The following is a 21,948-nucleotide window of genomic DNA, read 5'->3' as shown; positions in this document are numbered from 1 at the left end:
CACACACACCACAGCTCTGCAAGCCCCTTGCTGCCTGATGTCCCCCATCCCCGCTGTACAACGCCTACAGCGCTGAGAGCGTCAAAGGGCAAGGACGGGGCCAAAACCCCTTTGCTTTGGATGCAGCCTCCAGCTGCCTTGCCGAGGTCCCACCGTGCATGGGGACGGCAACACCGGCGGCTTCCACAGCCCCTGTGGGGCTCAGGACATCACCAACGGGGCTGTGCAGCCTCCAACAACTCCATGTTTGCTGCAGGCTCATGTTGGCAATCGGCTCCCGACGATGAGAGGGCTGGCAGTAAATAGCTCCTCTCTGCTGGCTGGGGCTCCCCCACGTTGGGTCCCTGGCTATTTTAATTAGCTAGAAAGCCAGCAGTGTGGTCCCTGCAGATTTCCAGCTTACAGAGTCTGCCGTGGCACCCAGTCCTCATGTCTCTGCCTGGAAAATCAGCCTGTAGGGCTTTGCCGGGAGGGAAATCTCCATGCACACACTGGCTGTGGGCAGTGAAGCCAGGGAAAGAGAACTGCCATGGAAGGAGAACCATCTGCCTTGTTGAGGGCAAGCATGTTCACTCTGAAACCTACTGCCACCATGATGATCTGTAACTGTTTCCCAGCTTCATCACGAGAGTCTGGAGTGTCCCATAATGTCACCGCTTTCACTGAACACTTTCTGCCAAGCTTTCCCTTTCATCTACTCTTAAGACACTATGGGTGAAGATCTGCTTCATTTTAAGAGTTACACACTCAGGAGCCACACAGCACTAATTAAACGCCATATGTAATTAAAAGAAAAGGAAGGTTGTTGCATTCATGTAAAGTTTACTGTAAATATTGAGCCGGGACAGTGGCAGGTCTAATGATTTGTGGCCGAGGCATCCCAGGCCTGGCTGCAGGATTACAGAGGAGGTTGCTGAGGAACTCTGTGGGGCTTGAGCTCAGTTTAACGGGTCTGAATGAGTGAGCTCATCTCTTTTGCTGCCAACAGAAAACCATCTCGGTGGGGATAAGGTGTGGGCCTGATGATCCTGGCCTCTCCTGGAGGAAAGCAAAGCCCCTGGGATGTGGCCAGCAAGTGTGATGCTAATGGAGATTTCTCCCTTGCCTCTCACCATGGAGGTCCTTCCACGGGCCGGTGTCTTTCCCTTCCTCAGGGTTTGCCTGGCCAGTAAAAGCCCTTTCCCCACTCCCGGTCTCTCAAAAGACTTGTCTTTGTCCCCTTCCTAGGGCTTCTTCCTGGGCTTGTCCTACAGCATCACCAAAAGCTCCCAAGCCACGGGACTGATGCTCAGGGTCTGCGCAGGTGCTGGCAAACAAAGCAGGATCTGTCCTGCTTTCACACACAAGCCAAGTGGCATCACAGAGTTTAATGTCCCCAGGGCAAAGCTGTCTCATCCCCGCAGAGGATGGCCTCAAGTGGCTGTGATTACCTGTGGCACGGGGACTTGGCACACTGGGGAAGCCGAGTACCCTGCGCAGTCCCTCTCCCCTCATGTCACAACTACGTGAGAAAACCGGAGCTGTGTGAAGTCAGCCACCTTCCCCGGGCTGAGCTCTGCCAGGCACCGTGGCAAATCACGGCATTGCAGCAATGCAAATCCCACCGGCTCCCTCCCTCCCACGCGTGCTGGGCTGATTAAAGACCTTACTTGGATGATGTTTTTCTGGGCTTCTCCGGCAGCCTGATGTTGCAGAAAAATGCTGTAGAAAGCTGCCATGGGGCTGGGGTCTCCAACGCGGCCAAGTGATGCTCATCCCAGCTCTGAAGCAGCGTGACGCTGCTGGGCAGGGGAGAAGGTGAGAAGGCTCCAGCCAAAACATGGGTGCTCTCCCAGCACATTTCTTCCCACCTCCCTCATGCCTCCTCATCCTCCCTTTACCCCTCTGCTTCTAACCCCTCACTTCGCCCTGATTTCTCACCGCCACTTTCTGCCCCTGTGGGTGGCTCCCACCCAGCCCCACACATTTATCATTTATATTGCCCCTTCCACCTGTCCTCTCACCGTCCCTCCTTTTCCCTCTCTCGGCTTCTGTCTCCCTCTCCCACGACTTTCTCTTGAACACCAGCAGTGCGGGATCCATCTTAAAACCCTCAGCTTTGCTTCTTCCGTACACTTCTGCAGTGTCTGCAAAGTCAAATAAAACAAATGACGCCCTCTTAGTGACTTGGGAGCACCAGGCTGTGGTCAGGCGGCTGATACAGCCTCCACTGCCTCCCGCCCGAGCTGCCGAGCCCCATGCTGGGCAGAGGTTGTATCCAGCACACAACAAACATGGCAGGTGAAGGTAATTACTGGGGTTTATTCAGGTCAAGTGGGGAGAAATTCCAGCACCTTCTGGTGAATGGGATTTTTGTCCCACCACGCCACCCCCATGGCACTTCCCATCCTTCCCACGGTCATGCCAAGCAGACGGTTGGTCCTGCTGCGAGGTGTCGTTGAGCTGCCACCACAGCCAAAGTCTCCTCCGTGGCTGCTCGGTGCAGCAGGGGACAAAACAGGGGGAAGTTTTGCTCCGAGGCAGACATGGATCCCACAGCAATCCCACAGCAGCAGCTGTCTTAGAAGATGTTCCAACCCACTGAGCGGTGTTAGCCTCACACTCTCCTAGAAACCCTCTCCTTCAGGTAGAAAGGGGCACCGAGGAGATAGGACTGAACTAAGTGCACGTGGGTCTGTTTCTTTCGCCGCCTCGCCACAACTGTCACCTGGCTCCGCCACTCGTTGTGCAGCTTAGCTACTTTCTTCTGCTTTGGTGACAGCCATCCATTCACTCACAATCATCACCATCACATGGAAAACACTGCCTGGCCAAGTCAGTAAACCACACACACGGGGCTAATATCAATGAACAATGTCACTGCCCAGAGAGCAACAGGTCCTTCAGCCCCAGAAGGAAGGGACGAAACTCCACATAGCAAGGAAAAATCAAAGAGGAGGCAGCAATCCCTCCAGAATCCTCAAAAGGCAAAGAGAAAGTAAGCAGAGGGGCAAATCAGGTGGAACAACGATGTGGTGGAAGGAGGAGTTGTCAGGTTTGTTTAGGAAGAATTTGGGATGGCTATCAGGAAGTATTTCTGAACTGCAAGCGGCATTAGGAAGTAGGACAGTGTCCTGCAGGATCTGCTTGCAAGAGCTCAAGCCAGGTGAGACAGAGCTCTAGGAAACGTCTTCCAGAGAGTAATTCCGGTGGGGCAGGGTTGAGGGAAGAGACTGGATAGACGGTCCTTTCCTCCTTGACCTTCAGAGATGCCACAGCTGCGGAGGGGAGGCACGCAGAGGTGTCGGCACACAAGCCTTTCCTTTCTCCACTTGCTGTGGCATAAATCACTCGAGTATGACTAGTGACTGCCACAGAGGTTGCGTCACTGAGCTGTTGGCACAGAGGGCTGTCTTCCTTGCACACGAGCCAGTGTGGCAAAGGCCCTCTGATCTGGATGAGGGGGCTAGGGAAAGGGACGGAGGTGGACTAGGGCTGCCCCTGGACCATGGGCAAAGGACCCGTGGGCAGGGGACAGTGCTCGGGGGTTGGCACAGCACCCCAGCCCTGCCAGGGAGAGAGGCTGCCAGCCTGTTGACACTCAGGTCCCCAATACACTCTCTCCACCCTTCCCACCCATGCTCTGATACGCTCTTAACAGCCTGCATTTCCTACCAGGATATTTTCATTTTGCTTGCCTCCCTCTTAGGGTTTCAAGGTGCCGCACAAAATTAGCAATTTAGGAAGTTGGGAAATAGAGGAATTAAAACCTGTTGCAGGACTGCCACCCAGATCACTTGGCATCACATTAACACACCCCTCCACTCTGTGTTTCTATGGGTGGATTGTGCCATTCCCATATGAATACTGTGGGCCAGGGAGTGAAGGTGCGTGGGGACAACGGGTTAACCTTTGCCACAGGAGGTTTTGGTGGCTCTGCTGTGTCCATTCCCCTCTGTTCCACATTATCCTGCCCGTTTGGGAATGGAGTGGTTACTCGCAGGCTGGAACACAGGCTTCTTCACTTTGCACATCTGTAATGAAGAGTCAGAAACTCCTCAGTTCCTCTTGTAGGGGTCATGGCTAGGGGATGGCCAGCTGTTGCCAAACTTTCCTCCTCCAGCAGCTCCTTCTGCACAGAGACCATGGCATCTTGCAGCTGGTGAGTCCATGCTCTGGCATCATGACTGGCACCTTCAGGGTCCCTCTTCCCGGTGTTATCCTCTGGGACCTGGGTCACCTCAGTGTTGCCTCCATAGAAACCTCTGGTGCTATTGGTGAAACCTTTGCCCACATGGACCATGTGGACTTTCTTTCCAACTCTCTTCTTTTTCTTCCTGGTCGTGTTCTGGAAGAAGAGGCAGGTGAAGACCTGCTTGAAACGCTTGCGAAAATGCTTGGAGATGAGGGCGTAGACGATGGGGTTGAGGCAGGAGTTGGCATACGAAAGGCAGTGGGAAGCCAGGCGGCAAGCATAAGTGGCTCGGTTGAAGGGGAAGTGGCCAAACCAGAAGCACAGGATGACCAGGTGGTGGGGCAGCCAGCAGAGGCAGAACAGGATGGCCACAGCCACAATCATCTTGGTGACCTTACACTTGGCCTTCCGGGACTCTGCGATCCTTTCTATGGGGTCTATGGAGGTCCACAGGAACTTGATGGTCCTGGCGTACGCCAGGCTCACCACGATCACAGGCAGGAGATATCCAAAGACAAATGTGAGGATGTCCAGAATCTTTCGGCGCTGGTCCTCCCAGATGGGGACGCAGATGGGCACCTTGTGGTAATGGACAATCTGGTAGTAACTGAGGTAAGGCCCTGCGAAGAGCAGTGACAGCAACCAGATTGCTGCAATGGCCACTCCTGCATTTCGTGAGGTGCGGAGATCCCGGGACTTCAGAGGATAGCGAATGGCCAGGTACCTGGTGGGAAGGGGAAGGAGAGATGAAACACAACATAGGTTGTGTGAGATATCTCTCCTGCCCTATGGAACTGCCATCTGTGCAACCCTGCCCATGCAGCCACCCATCTCTCCCTCTCCTCACCTCATGGGATGGAAGGTTACAGTTAATTCACACGGGGTCATCCCAACAGTGGGTCTGGGATCTCCACTCACTACCCATGCTGCTGTGCTAGCGCAGGAAGGGCAAGCAGCGTGCCACTTGATCCAGGGAAGAGAAGGACAGGAGCAGGACCCAGAGGGCTCCCTCTTCTCTGGTGCATTGCTGCCCTGAGGCTTTGATATTCTTGGTTTCACATGGTGGACACCAAGCCTCAGTGTATGCCTGCACTCCTCCTTCCCAAGCGAGGGCTGAGTAACCAGGCCGAGAGCTTGGCTTGGTTCTGGGAGAGGGCACAGCAAGACGGGGAGACTGGCTTTGTTGGCTGTGCCTCTGGGAAGACTCTACATGCTTCTTACAGGACTTTCAACAGGGTAAGGACTGGCCTTTCTCCCACCACTTAGCTCAAGGGTAGAAAACACATTGTCCCTGAGCTGAGGGACTCAGAGGGGAGGGGACGCTTACCTGTCAATGGAGACGGCAGCCAGGGTGAAGCTGCTGGCGTACATGGTGAGGTAGATCAGGAAATGCACAGCCTTGCAGGCAAAGGCCCCAAACAGCCACCCATCCAGAGTGTAAATGGTGGCCTGGAAGGGGACGCAGCAGACGATGAAGCACAAATCAGCCATGGCCAGATTAAGGATGAAGAGGTTGGTGGTATTGTACTTGATTTGTCTGTTCCGCAGCAGCACGGCCAGCACCAGTCCATTCCCCACAGTGCCCAGGAGGAAGATGAGGGAGAAGATGACGGGCACGATAATCCCCGCGGCTCGCAGTTCCAGGCTGTCAGAGGAGGCGTTCCAGTCTCCCGGCATCTCCTCGTCTGACTGTGGGAACCTGTGTGGGGACAAACGGAGACACAGCACCTGTGCATGGCCATAGGCAAGTGGGTGCTGCTCAGTGTTGGCCACAGTGGTCACCAGAGATCTGGCCCTAAAGTGCCTGATCCCAGCCTTTGTCTGATGCCCACATTTCTCCCAGAGATGCCAATCCCAACCAGCTGGTTAAATGATGACATCAAGATCCTCATGACGGCGCTGGCAAGAATGCTGTTGGGATCAGTCAGCCCACATCTGCCTGGCTCGAGTGGAGAAGGAGCCCCTTTCTCCTGCCTGTATTCACAGCCCCACCATGGCACCGCCTGTGCTCCCAGCCCCCTGAAGGAACCCCCCTGCCCTGCCACCTGCCCTCCCCTACATTCCTCCTACAATCCCAAAGCCGCTAAACCTCTTGGGATTGCTTGCTTTGGCACGTCTAGATCCTGGCCAGTGTTCAAAAGGGGGAGGCCATGGGGAGGGGGGCTCCCGTGGGCTGCGAGTGGTCCTGGCACCCTCATCCCAGGCCTGAGCTTCCTCCAGGAGCAGGGACCCTGACGCCTGGATGACACCCCACAGCAGCAGCCCCCACCAAACTCCCGCCCCAAGGGAGCTCCTTAAACTGGGACCACCTCCACCCCGGAGCTGGATGCCCCTTGCTCCCTTTGCTGTAGTTATTACTCCACAGAGGAGAGGTGACTCAGGGCAGGTCTTCCTGATGCTGAGAGGTGGTCACGGGCTGGACGGTGGTGGCTAGGAGAGGATGGGGGGAGACCTTGGGGCTGCCTGAAACACAACACAATTATCACTGTGAAGGAGTGTAATTATTACTGCAGCTCAAGGTATTATAATTTGCAGCAAAAGTTCCTCCAGCCTGGAGTAACGCCGTGCTCAGGCGGGGAGCACCAACAGCCTATCTCCTAATGAGCCTTTTCTGTGTTGTGCTATCATTAGAACAAATTGTCCTTCGCTGAGCAGCAACCAAGACGGAAAGACACTGTTATCTAGCAACTGTTGACATGCAATTAACTCTTTTTTGGGTCATGCAAGCTCCTTCGCCCCACGCTCCCCCATCCCTCAGCTCACACCACTTCTTCCCAGCAGCCTCTCTGTATCGCACTGAAAGGTTGTCCCTTCCTCCCTGGCTCTGTGGTCCCCTCTGTCCTACTGGAAACTATCTGATTCCTCCATCCTGACCCCATGGGATCTCCTCACTTGAGCAGAGGACCCTGGTTGTCCTGTGGGCACACACTCACAGAGAGGCAGTGTGGCATCTCTGGGCACTGTTGTGTCCCTGCTCAGGTAGCCCAAGGCCACCTCTTCCTTGGGAAGCCGACACTCACCTCTGCGAGGAAGGGCCTGCAGCTTCACCGCTTGCTCAGTGGAGGCCTCCGATGCAGCCTGGGAAAGCAGTGTTGAGGAAGATGTGGGCCACCGAAGAGTTTGTCCGAGCAGTCACCCCTGCCCGGTGCTCCACTGCCAACCCCTGCCCGCTTCCAGCTCTGCTCTCTCTTCTTCCGTCTCCCACACTCGTCTCTCCCCTCCTGGAGCTCCTCTCTCGCTGTCTCCCCCTTTTCCCTCCCTCTGCTCTAGCTGCTGATCCATTGATCTCTGTTGTGTTTTTTTTTTTTCCCCTCTCTCTGCGGTTGGGTTTGGAGTTAACTCCTCTCTGCCCAGCCTTCCCAAAGGCTCAGAGGCTCCCTGCTCCAGCGAGGAGAGGGCAGCCAAGAAAAAGTCTGCTGCTATGTAGTGGGAGGATGGAGGGGGACAGGGTCCCACGGACCCTGGCAGGCCCCCCTTAAGGCTGGGTGTTCAGGATGTGTTGCCCAGCACCTCCGGGGAACATGAATATCCCACCATGGTGAGTCTGGACGCGGCCTCATCCTTGGGATATGGGTCTAAACCCTCTGGAGCACGAGCAATTAATTGCTATTACTAGCTGTTATTAATTAATTGTTAGTAGCATGGCACAGAGCAGATCGAGTCTCTCCCACAATGTCTGACACAGAGAAGAAGGGGAAAACAGGTTTTGGTTTCCATCCAGCCCGGGTCTGCTTCCCACCAGCATTGCCAGGGCACTGCAGTATGGGGAGGGAGGACAAGCCACGAAGGGAGGCCATCTCCAGAGGTTCAGCTCCCTCACTGCTGCCTGGGACAGCATGTGTGATGGCTGATGTGCTGAGAGGCGACAGTGACCCACGCAGCCCTCCTGCCCCCACCGCCCTGCCACCATGTCCATCCCCGTGAGTGATGGGACCGGTCCCCTGCAGACTTCCAGGTGCGCTGAGGCCAAGCGCAGCTAGACCTGAAGGCCACCAGCTTCCCTTGGCTGGGAAGGTCCTGGGCGCCTCTTCCAACGACGGGGCAAGATGCGGAGGAGGAGGAGGAGGCGCCGGCCCCTTCCCCTCCATGGAAACCCCGACGTCCCCGTCGGCGGCCTGGCGGGAGGGACGCTGCGTCCTCCCCTCCGGCGGGAGGGAGCGGGGTGTCCCCGCCGGCTATCAGCCGCGGTATCCAGGGAAAAGGGGAAGGCCGCGCCTCGGGACGCGGCGATAACCCGGGGGATGCGGCGGAGCCAGAGCCCGCAGTGCCGCTTCGCCATGGAGGGACCCCGCCGTGCCTGCCTCCTCCTCCTCTTCCTCCTCCTCCTCTGCCTGCTGCCGCCACCGGGCACCCCGGGCCCGCCGCCCCCGGAGAAGCCCCGGGAGCCGCCGCCGCCGCCCTCCGGCACCGCTGACCCCGCCGCCCACCTGCTCCGCGGCCGCCCCTCGGCCCCGGTGCGGCCCTACAGCCTCTCCCTCTCCCCCGAGGACTACCGCTACTCCCCCAAGCCCCGCCACCTCCGGCCCGGCCGGCTGCGGCGGCTGCTGGGCTCGGCTTTCGACCCTTTCTGGATGGCGACCGAAGAGCCCCGCGGCCGCAACGGCACCGTCCCCGAGGCGGAGGAGGAGAACCTGGAGGCGCTGAGCCGGGACCTGGCGGAGGGGGCCGGGCGGTACCGCCGCAAGCTGTGGCGGGAGGCGGAAGGGCTGGAACTGCCCCCGCTGCTGCCCCCCGGCCCGGGGCTCTCCCCCGAGCTGCCGGGGGTGCTGGCCCGCCGCCTGCGGCAGTGGCTGGTGGAGCGGGCCGCCTGCCGCCTCACCTCCGCCTGGGTCGACCTGGGACCCGTCTTCTGGCCCCGCTGGGTGCGCCACACAGCCTGCGACACCGCACCCCCCGGCTGCTCCTGGCCCCCCGGCATGACCTGCCGCCCGGCGCAGCTCACCCACATCAAGCTGCTGGCCTGGCACTGCTGGGCGCCCCGGAGCCCCGGACCCCAGCACTGCGCCTGGCGGCAGATCCCCTACCCCGTCGTGGCCGCCTGCAAGTGCTCCTGCCGTTGAGGGGCCCGTGGAAGGACTCCCGACCTGGCGCCTTTTCCTGCAGCCAAATGGACCGAAGAAGCGAGGGGCTGCCTGGATGCACCCACGAGGCTGGGAAGACGAGGTGGAGGCGGGGGGGGGGGGGTCCCAACTGGAGAAATAAACCACCAGAAGGAAGCGGGGACCGGCTGCTGCCATTGCTGTTTCTCGTCATAGTCCGTGGATGGGTGGAGGGGAACACGGCTGCTTCGCCCCTCACCCCTCACCTGCCAGCGCAGGGAGGTTGCACCGGTGGGGGCCCTTGTATGGCATTTATCTCTGGCGAAGGACGTGGGATGGGAAAATCACGGCACCCGATGGCAGGTTCAGACCCCATTTGCATCGGCCCCAGTGGGCTCAGTTTGAGCCAGGGCATCCCTGCGGGCAGAGAGAAAGGACAGAGGGACACCGGCTGGGAAGGGTCAGGGGGAGGTGGGTCACACACAGCCTGGAGAGGGGATGAAGGGTGTCAGTGGGAAGTGGGGGCGGGTTTGGGGCTGTGAGGGGACAGCCCGGTGAGGGTTATTTGGACAGGCAGGTGGAAGAACTTGTGGGGGGCAGCAGGGATTCAGGGCTGGAAGAATCCGTGGGGGTGGGTGTCTGTGGAAACAGGATGGGACAGCACATTTCCCTACTTGGAGGTATAACGGGAGAGATATGGGGCTCCCACACACACCCCACTTGGTGGTGAAGGTAGCGTCTGGGCACCAGGGGGTTCTGGCAGATCAGCATAGGGATCTGGGGTGGGTGGTCGAGCCCAGGGTGGGAAATGGGTCCACAAAAAGTGGTGTTTGCCTCTACATTTCACCCAGCAAAAGGTCCCCTGCTTTTTGGGCTAAAAGCTGCAAACAGCTGCAGATCAGACCTAGGTTGGGAAGCCTTGAAGAAATAAAAGAGCTGGAGGCTTTGCCTGGGAATGCAATGTTAACACAGTGCCTGCATTATTCATTTCCAGCCTGCCATCGTCTGACCCTCCTGCCTTCCCCGGCGCCCCGGCACTCGCTCTGCCGCCCTGCAAACCGCAGTCTGCTGCAGAGCTCGGCCTTGAAGCAGGCGGAGAGGCAACCGGAGCCAGGGGTCGGCTGCCGAGGGGCCTGGGAGAGACGGAGGGGAGAGGGAGGTCAGGGCACCTGGGGAGGAGAGGAGAAGGAGGAGGAGGAGGAGCTGGGGGGAAGCACACGTGCACGCAAGAGCAAGCGTGTGGATTGCAGGGGAGGGAGGCTGCTGCTGCCCTTGCTTGCGGCTGAGCAGCGAGAGCTCTATATGACTGAGGAAAGACTTCAAAGACCGAGCAGGGTTAAACTGCTTGTGGTGGCTGCCCTGAGCGCAGCAGAGACACAGGCAGGATGGTAGGGGTGGGCAATGGAGGTGGGCAAGTAGCGGGGAGCAAGGGGTGAAGGAACATCGGGCTCCAACAGCAGTGATTTGGTAGAGGGACCCAAACCCCCCCCCGCAGAAGCGCCCATCAGGCTGAAGCTTCATCCCCTCCAGGTTGCAAGAGGGGCCTGAGCGCGACCCCTTGCTATTTCCCCATTACATTCCCCATTCCCAAAATACTGCCCGTTGACAAGGGGGGAGGGTTTGCAGCACCCTGAGGGCCTGGCACCACACAGAGGGAACTCCACATCATACTTTATCAGCAGGCTGAGCTCAGGACCCTGTGGAAATGGAAAATTAAATAAAATTGGCACACAGTTACACTACCAGGTGCTCTGACAAGGTCTGGTGGCAGACCCATGGAAAACGCATTTGTCCCCTGCCCTCTGTAGCACAGAAAGCGCTGCAACCCCGCATTAACTTCTGTATGCCCCAGCAGTTGCTCTCGTTCGGGTCAGACGCATTATCGCCCTCATAGCTTGCTCCCTAATGGCAGGTAGCATTTTTCAGAGCAGGTCTTTGCTGGTGCGACCCAGCGCTCCGGCACCCAAGCTCGGCACAGCCGCATTTCGGCTGGAGTGTGTCTGTCCCCGGCTGCAGGCAGCTGGGACTCAGTTCAGCACGTGGGCAGGCGGCAGGAGACACATGATTTCTCATCTAGAGCAGAAGCGATGCAAACAAAGCAATCCTGAGAGATGCCCACGACCCACTTGTTCCCGCTTAAGTGCTAAATTGCTACCCCAGCACGGCTCGGGGGAACAAATCCAGAGATCCCAGCCTGCTGTGTGTTCTCCGCTGTGCGAAAATTGCAGCTGACAGAGGAAAATTACAGGTTTCTGTCACCTGCTCTGCCCCCAGCCTCAGCCCCAGGCAGACACAGGCCCTCTTGCCACACTACTGGCCTCTGCCACCTCGTCTTTCCCGATGCCCGATGGCCTCTCTGGAGTGAGATGCAGCTCCCAAGGCAGGTTTGGGAATGCCGCAGCGATGGACAAAGCCTTGGAGCCAGCCCTGGGGACCGAGCGAGCCTCACGCCCAACACCCCAGAGTGGGAAGGGGAGAAAGGAGGACCAGAGCTTTGCCCAGCCCATGCCCTCTTTCCCAAACCAGCTGCTGGTGGCACAGGTTGCCAAGGGACTGGGAAACCCTCCCTGCCTCGGTGGGGAATTTCAGCAGGCAGATCTGCCGCTGTGACGCTGCTGGACCCACAGGAGACGTGGAGGAAGCAGGAGACCTCACGCATACCGGCAAGGAGACAGCAGGAGCTGCGGCACTTCAGTGCCTGGACTGAAGCTTCGAGGAAGACACAGCAGAGTGTCCGGTCACAGCAAGAGAGGATGGGGATGAGCTGCAGCTCCCGGATGAGAAAACAAGAGCCGGACAAATACCCACTGCACTGCAGGACACCTTTAATGACACAAAAGCTGGTCGCCAGCACCGCTGCCAGGATGCTGCAAGAGCCACAGCCTCCCACAGGCTGCGACGTCTCGAGGACCGGTCCTGATTTCGGCAGCGTGCTGCTCAAGCCCTTTCCCCCGGCACAGGCACTTGGATCACGGGCAAGGAAGGTGCCGGAGGAGGCGTTTGCTGACCCCTCAAGGCAGCGCTCCGTGTTTCCGTCCCACCTCAGTGAAAGCTTCCACACAGCGATCAATGTCTTCATCGCTGTGCACGGCTGATATCTGGACCCGGATGCGGGCCTTTCCCTTGGGGACCACGGGGTAGCTAAAGCCAATGACATAAATGCCTGGGGAGGAAACGTATCGGGAGTCAGAGCTGGCTGGAGGGAAGGAGGCTGAGGTGGCACTGGGTGACAGAAAGGCTTCTGGATCCTCCCTCCCCTCTCAGTAACCGTTTCCAAGCTTCAGGGTTTTCAAGTGGCATCTGCTCCCAAGCATGGAAATGAGAGGGACAGTGATGGGGATGGAGTCCAGCATGGCAGGGCAAGAGAGCTAATGTAAACCCCCCCCACACCCCACCCCTCAAAGAGAAAGGAGGTGAAGCCTGCAATGTCTGCAGGAGACCACAAGGAAATTTGCAGCTGGAGAGTACAGGAAAAACAGATTTCATGCAGGAACATCCTCTGGAGGAGGGATGGTGGTGGCACCGCCACCGGCTGTTCCTTCCCTCAAGGCATGTGTCTGCATCCAGAGCTCCCTCCCCAGTTCACCTCTGTTCAGCATGTCCTCAGCCATCACTGCAGCCAGCCGAGCGTCCCCAAGCATGACAGGACAGATGGGGTGGTCCTTCCCTGAGATGGTGAAGCCAGCTGCCGTCATCTTGCTTCTGAACCTGGTGGAGAGAACAAGAGGATGAGTGAAGCCTCATCACCCCTGTCCTTGGGGACTGCTGCCCCGCTTTCCCCTGGGAGTCCCTGCATCTCCTGTGCAGGGGAAAAGATCTCTCTTTTTGGAGTGACCTTTTGCCGTTTCCTGCTCAATGGCAGGGAGGCAGCAGCTGCTTGAGAGGCAGATGTGTCCCAGCTCATAGAGCATCCAGCCGTGATGCATCTGCCCCCACATCTGTCTGACACAGAGGCATATCCTGCAATTTCCCCTGAGACCTCCTTGGCCATGACTTGCAAATTGCCTTCACGGCTGTCACTGGGGGGGGGGGGGGGGGTGGTGGTGAACAAACACACGTGGACAACTCATTCCAAATGAACCTCTCCCCCTGTTCCCACACCCCAGTACGACCCCCTCACCGTTGGGTCTTGGCAGCCATGGACTGTGCAATAGCATTGCTCTCCATGAGGAGGTCCAGGGCCTTGGACGCACAGCCCACCACGGCAGGGGGCAGGCTGTTGGAGAAGAGGTACGGGCGGGAACGCTGGCGGAGCAAATCGATGAGGGGTTTGGGGCCAGTTGTGTACCCGCCTGCAGATGGAGGACAGAGAAATGGACAAGGCACCACAGGGTGACCTGTTCAGAGTGGAGCCCCTCAAAGCCAACCTGTCACCTACAACAAGAATTTCAGTACAAACCAAGCCTAAAAAAAAAAAAAAAAAAATCACAGCTGATGCCTTTTACCCAGAGTTTCCACCTTGACCCCGAAGGCAAATGAATAGGGAAGATGAAAGCAGAAGGAGCACACAGCAGGACCTCCCTTGGCCCTGCAGCAGGGTCTCAAACTGAGCCTCATGCAACCAGCAGAAGAGGACAACATGCATTTGTTGCTCTGTCATTAGACAGAGGAAGGAAACATCAAAGCAATGCTGTAGAGCTCTTTAGCATGTGGAGGTCCTTCAACAGGGAAATGCCTTCACCTGCAGCTCCTCCAAGAGCTTTCCCCAGGGTGGAGTTGATGATGGTGACTTTGTCCATCACTCCCAGGAGCTCATCGGTACCCCTGCAGAAAAAGGAATACCACATTACCAGCTGTGCCAGCATGCACCAGGGAAGCTGCTCTACACCTGATGTCTCAAGGGAAACAAAGCGCCACCAGACAGGTCTCTGGTGTACCCCCTTCTGGTAAAGGAAGAACACTCCCTGTGCTAGTTCAGCCCAAGTGTTGACCTTCCCTTCTCCTGCAGAAGGGCTAAGCTGGGATCTCCCGAGATAAGGGATGAAGAAACCCATGCTCTTACGAATGGGAGAGCACTCAAACTTCCCACACAAAAGTTTAATAGTCCAGAGAACTGGACATCGATGTAGGTCTTGTACATGCCTCAGACATGCCACACCATTAGCATACTCCAGGGAAAAACAGTTGCCTGGCTAGAGTAGACAATATCCTCTGAGGTGGGCTGTGCACATCACTGATGTGCTGCCCTAGATGTACACAGGCCTAAAGCACCCGTGTCCAGGTCTACACTAGTGGAACCAACCAGACATAGCCAATGTGCTCTGCAACTTCACGTCCTCCAGCCCAAAAAGGCAGGACTGGGCATGGCCACCCACCTGTTGGATCTCTTGAAACAGTGTTGTAGACAGTGTTCACACTGAAACACAGTGTTGCACCAGGTTCACACTGAAACTGGCACAAGTCACCAAGCGCTCGGTGACCATTCCCTCTTCCTCAAGCCACTGTGCGCTTAGATACCTCAGTGCAGTCAAACAGTTGGTTTTGCAGCTGGTGGGACCACAGAGCCCACTGGGACAGAGCAACAAGGTCTACCTCAACTCATGGGATGGCTAGCATGCCCCAAGGAAGGAAGATTACAAGACTAAAAGACCATCCTAATATTTCTTCCTTATGAAGACTTAAATTTGAGAAAGCTCAGTACTACAAGGTCTGGAATATACTACAGCTCAGCACGACCATCTCTCTTGTTAGTGATGAAGTGCCACCAGGAGTGGCATCCCTTCTCTTAAAAGGTCCCTCTTGCACCATCATTTTGATCCACAATGAAAGATTTGCCACAGCCTCAGTGAGAAAACGAGGCAAGTTTTCTTGCTTAGTTCCCACTTCTCACCCATTTCACACCTTAATGTGGACTTGCCAGCTTCCCACACGAGATCTGCCTAGCGAGGGGAGAGCTAGAAGGGAGCTCTTCATAGAGCAACTTTTGGCTTTTTCAGAGATGCCTTTTTCCTCTTGTCATCTCCTGCACTATCCTTCCATCTGAGGAGGGTCCCATTGCTCATTCCTACAGGTGTTGTCTCACACAGGTCTCTACCTTCCAATAGAGAGACAGCAGGAAGGACCACCCAAACAAAACAAGCATGGGAAGCGTCCATTCTCAGCAAACACCTGCACAAGTGCATTACTTGGCACCTGGAGGATCTCCAGGGATGGAGGAAAAAGCTGCCCCGAGGGAACTAATCAAAGCTAACTCCACAAAACCCCCAAGAACCAAGCATTTGAAAGTGATGACTGAGAGAAGAAGGATTTGGAAGTCAGGAAGTCCAACTGCTTGCCAAGAGAGGCAGATGAGATGATCGCACCATCCCTTACGCACACAGAAGTGGCTGTCACGTTGGGATGGGTCATTGCTAAAGTACCTCCCTTCAATCCCCTCAGGTGCCCCAAAGATAGGGTGTGAAGCCTTCAAGAAATGGTGGCATCAGGAATCCCTACACAAAAATACGTTGGTTATCAGCGCCTTTGGCCTTGCTTCAGAGGTAGTCAGGGTCAGAGGGGAGAAACAGCCACTTACCGGCCATTGGGTCCCAGGAAGCCTGTGGCATGGCATTCGTCAATGAAGACCAGGGCATCATACTTCTGGGCCAGCTGGCAGATCTCCCTCAAGGGTGCAATGTCACCATCCATGGAGAAGGCACCGTCGGTGGCCACCAGCCGCAGACGATGTTTCTGTGGGAGGGAGAGCGGCATCCCCAGGGGTGAAGATGTCACCCTGAGGAGAGAGGCTGGCGGAGGAGACCAGAACATGGTCCAACTCTGGTAGGTAATCGATATACCTAACCAAGATGGGGGGTTTGCACTGCAATCAGCTGCTTCCCCACCTTGCCTATCCATGCCTACCCGTGCCTATTGGCAAAACCGATGCCTATTGCACGGGAAAAGGCAGAGCTCACCCTTCGGGGCTGGTTACTGCACAGGTAGCACAGCCAAGCGAGCACCCTCACGTTGGGGTGGGAGCAGACCTCTGTACCTGCGCCTCCTGCAGCTTCGCCTCCAGGTCCTGCATGTCCATGTGCTTGTAGCGGTACTTGTTAGCCTTGCACAGGCGGATCCCATCGATGATGGAGGCATGGTTCAGCTCATCCGACAGCACTGCATCCTCCGGGGTCAGCAGGGCCTGGCCGTGCCAAACAAAATGATCATCCTTTGCTCCGGGGCAGCACATCACTGAGATCTTCCAGCGTCTCTCAGAGCAGAGGACAGGGCTGTGTTTCATTGCAGCTGCCACGTCTCTCCTGGCACTGCTAAACTTTCCATTTTCCTTACCAGCCACCTTATAGCTTGATCTCCTTAGGCCAGGCTCTTGTCTGTGGCTTCTGAGCTCAAAACCTCCCTCCCCTTCCCTTCCCTAGGAGTCCTGGGGGATCACCCCTTCCCCTCACCTACACTTCAAGGGGGAGTACACACGACCCAGGAAATGGGAGCCCTCCCAAAAAGCTGGAGCCGTCTGGGAAAGGAGGAGGCGAGGGCTGTTTAAACAGCTCTATGTGGCAACCCCAGTCCAAGGACACCAAGTCAGGGTTCTCCACCACCGGTCACTGCCATCTTCTCTGTAGCACAGAGCTCACATCAGAGCCTCTGGAAGGCACGGCAGGCACATCATCATCGCCTCCCTCCTCCACGTGCAGCACAAGGAAAGCCCTACAAACCTCAAAGATACCAGCGTTGGCATCAAAGCAGCTGGCGTAGAGAATGGCATCTTCCCGCTGGTGGAAACGCGCGATCTTCTCCTCCAGGTCCTTGTGTATGCTCTAAAGAGAGAAGCGAGCGTCACCGGTGGGGCAGCGCAAGTTCTCGCTTGCCCGCTGCTGTTAGACGCTGTCTGCAAGGGAGGGAACAGCCAAGTTTTATCCTTAGAAAAGGTGTGTGTGTGTGCGTGGGAGAAGTTAACTGTGCTCAGAAAGCACTTGCAAACGCCGTCCTAAAATGCGGTTATGGGTTTAGGGGCCAAAAGCGCAGCAGGGAGACACCAAGCTCCCCACCCACGGGGGAGCATCTCCGAGTTTTCTCTGCGCTTCACCAGCCAGGGCTCTGAGAGGCCTCTGGCAGGGATAAACCGGGGTGGGTTCGACAGAGACGTTTCAAGTCAGGCTTGCTGTAATTACGACCCTTAAGGGGAGGGGGAAAAGACATTCATTTTCTGAATCTGGAGGGGTGTTACGTTTCTTTGCTCCCTGAGGGGTTGTGAATGGTTTAAGTTGGTGTATTTCCAGATCTTTGGCGAGCGAGGAATTCATTATTTTTTTTTCCCCGCCTGGCCACGTGTACCTTAGCCCTGTGCCTGGCGGGGAGGCTGAGCAGAGAGGGAAATCTCAGAGGGGAGGCCGAGCAGAGGATGCTGCCCCGGTACCTGGGTACCGCAGATGAAGCGGACGGAGCTGAGCCCGGCACCGAACTTCTCCAGGGCCTCCACGGCCGCCCGGATCACCTCGGGGTGGCTGGAGAGCCCCAGATAGTTGTTGGCGCAGAAGTTGAGGATCCCTGGAAGAGAAAAAGAGAGAGAGAGAGAGAAAGAGAGAGAAGCGCGGGCGTCGCAAAGGAGGATGAAGCCCGGAGCCCTCCCCGCCCCCACCTCCCCGGTACGCACCGGCTCCGCCGCCGGCCAAACGGAGGTGGGGACCCTGTCGGGAAGCGATGACCCGCTCGTTTTTCCAAGTGCCGGCCCCTCGGATGTCTTCCAGCTCCTTTTCCAACCGCTGGCGGAGATGAACCACCGCCGCCGCCGTTCCCGAAGCGGCCCGGGGGCTGCCGGCCCCGCCGCCCCGCAGCAGCCCCCACGCCGCCGTCCCACCGCGCCACATCCCCGCTTGGCCACGCCCACGCCGGCGAGGGGGGCGGAGCCCCGGCGGCCAATGGCCATTGGCCGCCGGGGCTCCGCCCCCCTCGCCGGCCAATGACCATGGACCCCCGCGGCTCCGCCCCCTCGCCGGCGTCGGGGGCGTGGTTTCGATTTGGCTCCGCCCCCTCGCCGGAGCTGCTCGTGGCTTGAATGGAGTCGGGCACCTTCCAGGTGTTGTTCAAGCCTTGGGTTGTTTTTGTTTTTGGGAAACCTCTTTTATTCCAAGGGGTTTAGGCACACACACACACACACACACACACACACCAGGTGATCCCTGGGAGGGATTCGCGGCAAGCGCATCCACGGGGATTTAGGAACCGTTCGGGGAGACGGCGGGGGGGGAGGTGTCGTGTAGAATCATGGAATCGTAGAATAATTTAGGTTGGAAGGGAACTTGAAAGGTCATCCCACCTCCCCCTGCAATGAACAGGGACACCTTCAACTACATCAGGTTGCTCAGAGCCCCGTCCAACCTGACCTGGAATGTTTCCAGGGATGGAGCATCTACCACCTCCCCGGGCAATCTGTGTCAGTGTTTTGCCACCCTCATTGTAAAAAATTTCTTCCTTATATTTAGTCTAAATCTACCCTCTTTAGCTCAAAACCATTAGCTCTCCTATTGCTACACTCCCTGATAAAGAGTCCCTCCCCGTCTTTCCTGTAGGCCCCCTCTAAGTACTAAAAAGGCCACAATAAGGTTTCCTCGGAGCCTTCTCTTCTCCAGGCTGAACAGCCCCAACCCAGCCTTTCTTCATAGGAGAGGTGTTCCATCCCTCTGATCATTTCTGTCGCCCTCCTCTGGACCCACTCCAACAGGTCCATGTTTTTCCTGTGCTGAGGACTCCAGAGCTTAAAACAATAGTGCAGGTGGGGTCTCACGAGAGCGCAGTAGAGGGCCCGAGGGATTTGGGAGCAACAGGCCGTCATGGACCTTGATGATCGAGAATCCCTGGAGCATTAGGTATCCCGACCTAAAGGATTTCAAGTCCTCAGCACAGGTGACTTGGACCCTCATGTCTAGCTGGTTTATGGGTGCCCACTACAGAGTGTAAAGAACCAAGGGTTTATAGGATTTGAGTACATCAAGCTGAATTGACCAAGAATCCTTTGGTTTGAGAGGTTTAGGACTTACCAGCTGAAGGAGACTAGGTACCTGAGCCTCAGGAATTTAAGCACCTTTGGCTGAAGGGGTTTATGACCCACAGGCCCACCAGGTTTGGACACAAAGAGCCCAGCTGGATCAGGCATCTCCATCCTCCCCTATAGCTGATTAGGGATACTGTGGCCAGGGTGGTTTAGACCCTCCCTGTCCAGCGTGTCCAGGAGGATTAGGCACCAGACTCTTGAAAGGGGTTTAGGGTTTTCAGCCTGGGTGGTCTGGGAGCCTTCCATCCAAGGGTCTCAGGAACAAGAGCCCAAAGGGATTAGGTGCCTCCAGGCCAAGGATTTGAGTACCCTGAACTACACAATTTGGGATCCTTAACGCTAAAAGGCTCAGGCATCATCTACCCAAGTGATTTAGGATCATCAGTCCAGTGGATCTGGGAGATACCATGCAGGAGGGTGAGGACCCTGGGCCCATGAGATTTAGGCACAGCAAGCCTGAGGGGATTGGGAACCCACAGCCCCTGGGATTTCAGAGCTGCTGGACCAGGTGGTTGGGGATCTTGACATCCAAGGAGCTTAGATGTCTCTAGCCAAGGGGGATTAGGCACCTCCTGCCTGAGGCTCAGACCCTGCTGAGCAGTAGGGCAGGCCAGGCCATCAGGACCGCCCAGCCCTGCCTGGGGAGGGGCGCTGGCAGGGGACAGGCAGGCCCTGGAGCTGTGCCAGCCCCCACTGGGCACAAAGCCAGAGCACTGAGATGACAGTGGGGCCGCCCTGGCTGCCCACCCCAGCCTTGCCACGGAGCTGCCCACTGCCGTGCTCCAGCTGTTCCTCCCCGGGGAGCAAAGCTGCTCACAGCCGTGTTTGTCTCTCCTCCCCAGGGATCAGCTCCTTGAAAGCAAACGTGGACAGACCCTGGCCCCACTCCACCTCCTCCTCCATCCTGTTCCTGCCCCAAGAGTCCCCTCAGCAGCTCCACAGGCGGGTGGGCAGCCCCATCGCCCAGCCGGATGGGTGGTTATCTCCAGCACCAGGCAGACTTCACACCCAGCAGCCCAGTACCTCGCCTTGTCCCCATGGTGGGGATCCGGGGTGGCGGAGGAGGGAGTGGGGAGCCCCTCTTCCTCCTCCTGGGAAGGCTGTGGCTCTCACAGCTGTATGTCCCCGCTTCCCCCCCAAGACACGCAGAGGCTTTCCCTGGCCCCAGCGAATACACAACCCCCCCGGGAGCTGGGGCAAGATCAGGAATTGAAATCCTGTACGGCCTCAACAGACACGCAGGGTCACCATCACCCCCAACACAGAACAAGCAGCCCAGTATTAAAAAAAAAAAAACAACAGACACACACAAGGAATTTCTGAGACATCGAAATAAAAACCCAGACCAGTAACTCTTAAAAATTGGAACTCTCCGTACCAAAGATGTTCCTTTTTTCTTTCATTAACTGCCTTGTTTTAGCTATTTCCAGACAGGAATAGATCGATTCTTTATAAAACACAATAGAAAGGGGTAAAAATAAAGGCAAAAGCTATTTACAGAAACCAAAGGGGAGAGTACCGAAACGCCCCTAGACTTCTCACTTCTTCTTGGGTGATTTCCGGGCGCTGGATTTGGCTTTGGGTTTCGACCGCTTTGCCTTCTTGGGCTTGGACGCCTTCAGCGACTTGACCTTAAAAGTCTTTGTCGTCTTGGCTTTCTTCGGGCTGGCCCTCGACTTCTTCCTGGCTTTCCTGGCGGCAGATTTGGGCTTCTTCGCTGGTGACTTGGCTTTCCTGGCCCTCACTGCTTTCCGGGGCGACGTGGATTTCCTGGCCACCTTCTTCCTCCTCTTCTTGGCCGGGGACTTCTTCGCCTTGCTGGCCTTGGCCAAGCGGAAAGAGCCGGAGGCGCCGATGCCTTTGGTCTGCTTGAGGATGCCGGCGGCGAGGAGGCGCCGTATGGCGAGCCTGATCTGGACGTCGGCGTTCTGGCCCACCTTGTAGTGGCTCTTCACGTACTTCTGGATGGACTGGCGGGAGGAGCCGCCGCGGCTCTTCTCGGCCCGGATGGCCGCCGCGATCATGTCCGAGTAGGTGGGGTGGGCCGCCGGCCGCCGCGCCGACCTGGCCCGCTTGGGTTTGGCGGCCGGAGCCGGGGCTGGGATCGGGCTGTCCGTCATGGTCGGTGCTTCGTTCCCGGGATGTTCCGCTATCCCCTTACGGTGGGAAGCCTGGCCCGGTCCGGCCCGGGACCCCCGCCCCTGGGCGGGGAGAGGCTGAGGAGAGGAGCGGTGGGGAACGACCGCCGCGGACCCGGTGCCGGTGCCGGTGCCGCTCCCGACGCCGCCGCTGCGGCCGCGCCCGCCGCCGCCGGCATTTAAAGGCGCGGCGCGGACCGCGGGGAGGACTGCCCCGCGCGCGCCATCCCGCCCTCCCGCCGCCGGCGGTGTCCCCGTGTGTCCCCCGCCACGCCCCGACCCGCCCCGGCGGCCCGGCCGGCTGGGACAGTGAGGGACATCAGGGGACGAGGGGGGACACCTCGGGGGCGATAACGGTGGGACAAGGAGGGACAATGGGTGGGGACAAGGAGGGGCACTGGGGGGGTCACTGGGGAACAAGGAGGAGCACTTGGGGGACACTGGGTAGGGACAAGGAAGGACACTGGAGGGGACAACAGCAGGACAAGGAGAAGCACTTGGGGGACACTAGGTGTGGACAACAAGTGACACTGGGGAGGTCACTGGGGAACAAGGAGGAGCACTTGGGGGACACTGGGTGTGGACAAGGAAGGACACTGGAGGGGTCAACAG

At 57.5% G+C, this 21,948-nt stretch overlaps 4 protein-coding genes across 4 annotated transcripts; 1 reads left to right on the top strand and 3 right to left on the bottom strand.

Annotated features, from left to right (window-relative positions):
- Positions 1–3,960: 3,960 nt before the first annotated feature.
- On the bottom strand, positions 3,961–5,851 carry GALR3 (galanin receptor 3). Its single transcript, XM_063323648.1, has 2 exons — positions 5,502–5,851; positions 3,961–4,898 (listed from the first exon to the last, which is right to left on the bottom strand). Exons 1-2 carry the CDS (start codon positions 5,849–5,851, stop codon positions 4,001–4,003), a joined length of 1,248 nt encoding a protein of 415 aa, XP_063179718.1. The 3' UTR covers positions 3,961–4,000.
- A 2,479-nt stretch (positions 5,852–8,330) lies between these two features.
- LOC134510387 (noggin-like) lies at positions 8,331–9,234 on the top strand. The gene has a single exon (XM_063323632.1). It carries the CDS (start codon positions 8,416–8,418, stop codon positions 9,232–9,234), a length of 819 nt encoding a protein of 272 aa, XP_063179702.1. The 5' UTR covers positions 8,331–8,415.
- Positions 9,235–12,021: 2,787 nt separating this feature from the next.
- Positions 12,022–18,035, bottom strand: GCAT (glycine C-acetyltransferase). The gene is made up of 9 exons (XM_063322319.1): positions 17,801–18,035; positions 17,564–17,694; positions 16,863–16,964; positions 16,184–16,330; positions 15,728–15,882; positions 13,895–13,977; positions 13,334–13,505; positions 12,800–12,921; positions 12,022–12,376 (listed from the first exon to the last, which is right to left on the bottom strand). The coding sequence occupies exons 1-9, from the start codon at positions 18,012–18,014 to the stop codon at positions 12,225–12,227; spliced, it is 1,278 nt and encodes a 425-aa protein (XP_063178389.1). The 5' UTR covers positions 18,015–18,035; the 3' UTR covers positions 12,022–12,224.
- Positions 18,036–20,551: 2,516 nt separating this feature from the next.
- LOC134509703 (histone H5) lies at positions 20,552–21,526 on the bottom strand. The gene has a single exon (XM_063322309.1). The coding sequence runs from the start codon at positions 21,316–21,318 to the stop codon at positions 20,737–20,739; it is 582 nt and encodes a 193-aa protein (XP_063178379.1). The 5' UTR covers positions 21,319–21,526; the 3' UTR covers positions 20,552–20,736.
- Between the last annotated feature and the right edge of the window lie 422 nt (positions 21,527–21,948).

The sequence above is a fragment of the Chroicocephalus ridibundus genome, chromosome 1 (genome assembly GCF_963924245.1).
Source record: "Chroicocephalus ridibundus chromosome 1, bChrRid1.1, whole genome shotgun sequence".
NCBI classification, from domain to species: domain Eukaryota; kingdom Metazoa; phylum Chordata; class Aves; order Charadriiformes; family Laridae; genus Chroicocephalus; species Chroicocephalus ridibundus.
The sequence above is the reverse complement of the archived record's forward strand: the minus strand, read 5'-3'. Positions and strand labels throughout refer to the sequence as shown.